The 2467-nt window shown below is 48.0% G+C and overlaps 1 protein-coding gene across 1 annotated transcript; it reads right to left on the bottom strand.

Annotated features, from left to right (window-relative positions):
* Positions 1-550: 550 nt before the first annotated feature.
* Positions 551-2238, bottom strand: LOC143018001 (uncharacterized). The gene is made up of 3 exons (XM_076173038.1): positions 2200-2238; positions 1097-1262; positions 551-981 (listed from the first exon to the last, which is right to left on the bottom strand). The coding sequence occupies exons 1-3, from the start codon at positions 2209-2211 to the stop codon at positions 851-853; spliced, it is 309 nt and encodes a 102-aa protein (XP_076029153.1). The 5' UTR covers positions 2212-2238; the 3' UTR covers positions 551-850.
* Positions 2239-2467: the final 229 nt, after the last annotated feature.

Raw genomic sequence — 2467 nt, 5'->3', positions numbered from 1 at the left:
TGTGGACTTGTACATGGAGTCTCACCTGGTGGGCCTAGGTCCTTGTCTTCTTCAATCTGCTTAATGTCTACGTTTTGGATCTGTTTGGACAGTGCTTTATCAGATTCTGTGGCACGTGAACACATGGCAAAGTGGTTGGTCCCTTAGGTCAGGATAATCTGATTTCAGGACCTGTGATATCAAAAGGTGGACTTTTCATGATTGGCTAAGATGTTGTTCAAGAACAATTTCACCTTGTCAGAGATTCTAGTACGGCGTCTTTTGCTGATGCCGCCTTATTCAATGTGTTATGTGCGGCCCCATATAAATAGACGCACTGATTTAAGTAATTCTTATACCGAGAAAGAAAAAGAAGCCCTTGAGAGGGAAGAAAGAAGCAAATGCCAATATATTGAAGATCTTTGGAGACGTTGGTTTCCGACAAGAGGAATACGACCAATTTCCTGACATCTAGTGAGAGCAAATTGATTATACTGTATATTGTTCACCCATCTTCCAGAAATCCCAGTGCCAGAAGGATTGAGAAAAGTATATCGGAGAATCCAACCATCTTTAATAATTGTACACCGAAGAACTACAATTGGGAAGGACATAAGGTATAGGCAGAAGCTCAATTCCCACTTCGACAGCCTTGGCAGTTGTGGGATTCGCCTTCGACCAACACCCGACCTCCTCCACTTTGTCCATCAGGCCTAGTCACCTGCAGTGGCGCAAGAACCTGGCGAGGGACTGACCGGCCATAAGGTGGCTAAGTGTAGTAGAAATTTTGAAAAATGGATCTCCTTAAAGTTTTAACACGACGACTGCACCTTTGATCACATTTAATGTTCTTCTGTTGATTTTATCCGGCTTAGGCTTCCTCGACAGCAGGGGCGGCTTCCTCAGCGGGCTTGGCCACAAGGGGCAGGAAGGGGTTGTAGGCAAAGGGAAGGCCGGCGTGGTAAGTCAGGGGAAGGCCGGTGTGGTAAGTCAGGGGAAGACCTGCAAAGCAACATATAAACATTGAACCTTCGCTCAACCAAAGACAAGGGTGGACATCTACGAGTTCGTGTTGGACTTTTGCTTGTGAACATTCAAGTACAGGATGGGGGCTTACCGCTGTAGACGAGAGGAGTGACGTCCGTAGTCTCGACGGTCTTGAGTTTGACGAGGGGCGAGTGGATCAAGGGGTAGGCGCCGTAGGGGTGGAGGAGGGTGAGGGGGTCGGCCTCAGCCTCTGGGGCGGGCATGGCGGCCGCGCAGGCGACAAGGGCGAGGAGGATCTGGTGGAAGGAGCAGAATTGTGTAGTCCACTAACAGAAAATTGAAGTAACTATGGGAAATAGCTATGCGCTTGCTAATCTTAATTTATCCATAAAATTATGAGTCACTGTATTAGTGTGTGCATATGTGTGTGTGTGTGCTTGAGTGTGTGTGTGTGTGTGTGTGTGTGTGATTCACCATGGCCTTGGATCACTTGTTGGACTCGTGATCGACAGCTATTTTTCTACCGGAAGAGATCTTAGAGCTCATATATGATACGTGTGTTGTGTGTGTGTGTTTGTGTGTGTGTGTGTTTGTGTGTGTGTGCGTGTGTGTGTGTGTGTGTGCGTGTGTGTGTGTGTGTGTGTGTGTGTGTGTGTGTGTGTGTGTGTGTGTGTGTGTGTGTGTGTGTGTGTATGTGTGTGTGTGTGTGTGTGTGCGTGTGTGTGCGATTCACCACAATGGTCTGAGATCACGCTGTAGATTCGTGGTCGACAGCTATTACCCTCCCAGATGGAAGCTCATAGCTCATACATAGCCCAATCTGTATGTAATGCTGTGACCTTATATATACGCACCCACACGCAACTCCTTGTCCAATAGAGAGGCATACCAGCTTGCAGGGCTGTGGTACTTTTCAGCACTGGACAGGAATCGAACTCAGACGCCGAGTTAACAAGCGAGCTCGGTACCACAGCACCAGCAAGCTAGTGTTAGTTTATGTGTGTGTGTGTGTGTGTGTGTGTGTGTGTGTGTGTGTGTGTGTGTGTGTGTGTGTGTGTGTGTGTGTGTGTGTGTGTGTGTGTGTGTGTGTGTGTGTGTGCGTTTACGTGCGCTTTTAGGTGGAAGGTGCCTTGTGAGCTTTCAGTAATATCTTGGTGTCTTTGTAGATCACTATCTACAACTTGAAATTACTTAAGGTTTGTAGGAAATGTAACATATCGCTGTAATACTCACGACTGCCTTCATGGTTCTGGCTCTTCAGGAAGATCTGACGGAGACTGGTGTCTGACGCCGTAGCTGTCCCCTTATAAGCAGGACTTTGGCCTCCTTCTCAACCACCACCTCCTCCTCCTCCTCTTTCTCCTCCTTCTCCTCTTCCACCACCGCCAATGGCCTGGGCGTGTCCTGGAGTGTCCTTCGATGGTTTCCATCGCAGCTGCATCATCAGGAACCTCACCTCTCATGCGTCACTCAAATTTCGAGAAACTCGGAGAAGAGGTAA

Source organism: Oratosquilla oratoria, chromosome 33, assembly GCF_046742065.1.
Source record: "Oratosquilla oratoria isolate Oo_2021 chromosome 33, ASM4674206v1, whole genome shotgun sequence".
Taxonomy (NCBI): domain Eukaryota; kingdom Metazoa; phylum Arthropoda; class Malacostraca; order Stomatopoda; family Squillidae; genus Oratosquilla; species Oratosquilla oratoria.
Note: the sequence above shows the minus strand (reverse complement) of the source record. Positions and strands in the feature narration are given on the sequence as shown.